Source organism: Tupaia chinensis, unplaced genomic scaffold (assembly GCF_000334495.1).
Source record: "Tupaia chinensis unplaced genomic scaffold, TupChi_1.0 Scaffold143996_1, whole genome shotgun sequence".
Taxonomy (NCBI): domain Eukaryota; kingdom Metazoa; phylum Chordata; class Mammalia; order Scandentia; family Tupaiidae; genus Tupaia; species Tupaia belangeri.
Window position 1 is genome coordinate 4011504 of NW_006203847.1, and position 2120 is coordinate 4013623.

General features: G+C 38.5%; 1 protein-coding gene across 6 annotated transcripts in view; it reads right to left on the reverse strand.

The window, feature by feature from the left end:
- Positions 1 to 2120, reverse strand: part of STAG2 (STAG2 cohesin complex component) — a 169616-nt gene that overhangs the window by 90636 nt on the left and 76860 nt on the right. For all 6 annotated transcript variants that reach the window (XM_027767187.1, XM_027767186.1, XM_006165696.3 and 3 more), the window contains one exon: positions 493 to 657. In XM_027767187.1, coding sequence (XP_027622988.1) covers positions 493 to 657 — 165 coding nt within the window. The remainder of the gene's footprint in view (positions 1 to 492; positions 658 to 2120) is intronic.

The following is a 2120-nucleotide window of genomic DNA, read 5'->3' on the forward strand; positions in this document are numbered from 1 at the left end:
TGGCCATCCCTCCTGGAGGGTGATTTGTCGCTTTCTGTCTCTGCCTCTCTGATGAGTGCACGCGCCCTATAGCAAAAACCTCTCCAGAAAAAAAATAAATAAATAACAACTACAACAATGCAGAAGACGATGCAAGACATAGCTTAAAGGCCATAAACATGAATGGAAAATTCCCTAGAGATTTCTGACTAGTTTGTTTTTCTAGTAAGTAGTGTATTCCTTCAACGTAATTACAAAAATCAGGGCCTCTATATAAATAGCATAAGTTTAAAATGTACACATCAGTGCCAGCAGGTAGAGTAAGGTTAAAGTGCACAACTCCCACAGAGCCAACTGTAGTTGAGTCTAGACCTAATGACTTACACTCTCTCTCACTATCCCTTTCCCTTCCCCTCCCCACCCCATTTAATTGAATAAATAAAAACTTTAAATAATTCTTTAGAAAAATAAATAAATGTACAAATAAACTGGAAAGAACACCATAAATATTACCTGCATAGCACTCTTGCCCATTTTAACAACTTCAAACAACATCATGTTTTCCACTCCATTCTGTTGGTGATGACCATTCATTCGATTAGGACCAGAAGGAGGTTTTCCTCCCCCATTTCCACCTTTGCCCTTTTCTCCCGGGCCCTTTTTGCCTTTTTTACAAGTCTGCATAAAAAAAAAAGAAAGAAAAGAAAAAAGAAATTGGTTAAGTTACACAACCATCCTTGAAAGTTCAAAACAAAATTTGTGGCAGAAACAGCTGACAGGGTACATAAATCATACCATGCTTAAACTTGATCTAAAGGAGAATGCTGTCCACATATAACAAAATGATATGGTTGCACCAGCCTCTTTGTGGTATCAATTTTTATCATTTAGACTACCATACACCCCATAAGACACTGTAATTAGGTGCAAAGACTGCAGACAGACAGACTGCATGGGTCCAAATTTCTATTCCTATTAGCTGAATGATTTTGGACAAGACACATAACCACATGGTGCTTCAGAAAAATCTATTTTTTCCTGATTTGTAAAGTGGGAATAAAAGTGTGCCTACATCATAGGGGTTCTACAATAATGAAAATGCAAAGCACTTAGCAATATAACCAACATAAAAGTCAGGGAAACAATCTAGTACTACAATCATGTTAAAAGGAGCTTGATAAATGTAACTTGGATGTATATCCGTAAGAAAGACCAACTGGAATAGTGATATGAAACCAGATTTGGATTGATTTTAGAAGTAAATGTGAAGTCACAGCATTCAAAGTCCTCAAAATATCGGGGCCAGCAGGTGGCATATTAGTTAAGGTGATCAGAGTCCTGGACCTGGTTGCTTGAAAAATATGCTGGGTACATGTTCATGTATGTCCAAAATCCAGAGAGGAGAATGGAGGAGATAGAACTGCAGCCATCCCCTGGGGGTCTGATTTCTCACTTTCCCTTTCTCTCTCTCTCTGTCTCTCTCCAGCAAGTACTTGTACTCTATAGCAAAAATAGGACAAAAAAAGCTAATTGAAAACTTCAAGCTGGGGTTTATTTTGGTACAAGATTTTGAAATACATGCATAGTTTTTAATAATATACATTTCCCCATGAACTTTCATTTATTTTTTAAAGATTTTATTTTATTATTATTATTAATCAATTTGACCAGAAAGAGGGAGAAGGAGACGGAGAAGGAGAGGGAGAAAGCAAGCCACCAAGTCCAGAACTAGAACCACAGTTGGCTATGTGGGAATACAGCACCTTAACCATCATGCTACCTGCTAATCCCATCATGAACTTTTATTTTAAAGAGAGATTCTTATTATAGGTTATATGCACTGACCGGAGAGACAGGGAGACAGAAAGTGAGAAACTAGCCCCTCAGGGAGGATGGCCATACAGCAATCCTTGTCTTGCATTCTCCTCTCAGGATTTTGGGCAGACATGCAAACATACCTGGCATGAGATTCAAGCCACCGAGTCCGAGACTTGAACCACAGTCAGCCATATAGGAGCTTGGCAATGTGACCATTAAGCAGTCTGCTGGTCCTATTTCCATGAATTTTGTTGTTGTTTTTTTTTTTTTTTTTTTTTTTGGAAAGGTTTTCCCTATAGGGCGCGTCCGCTCGCCAGACAGAC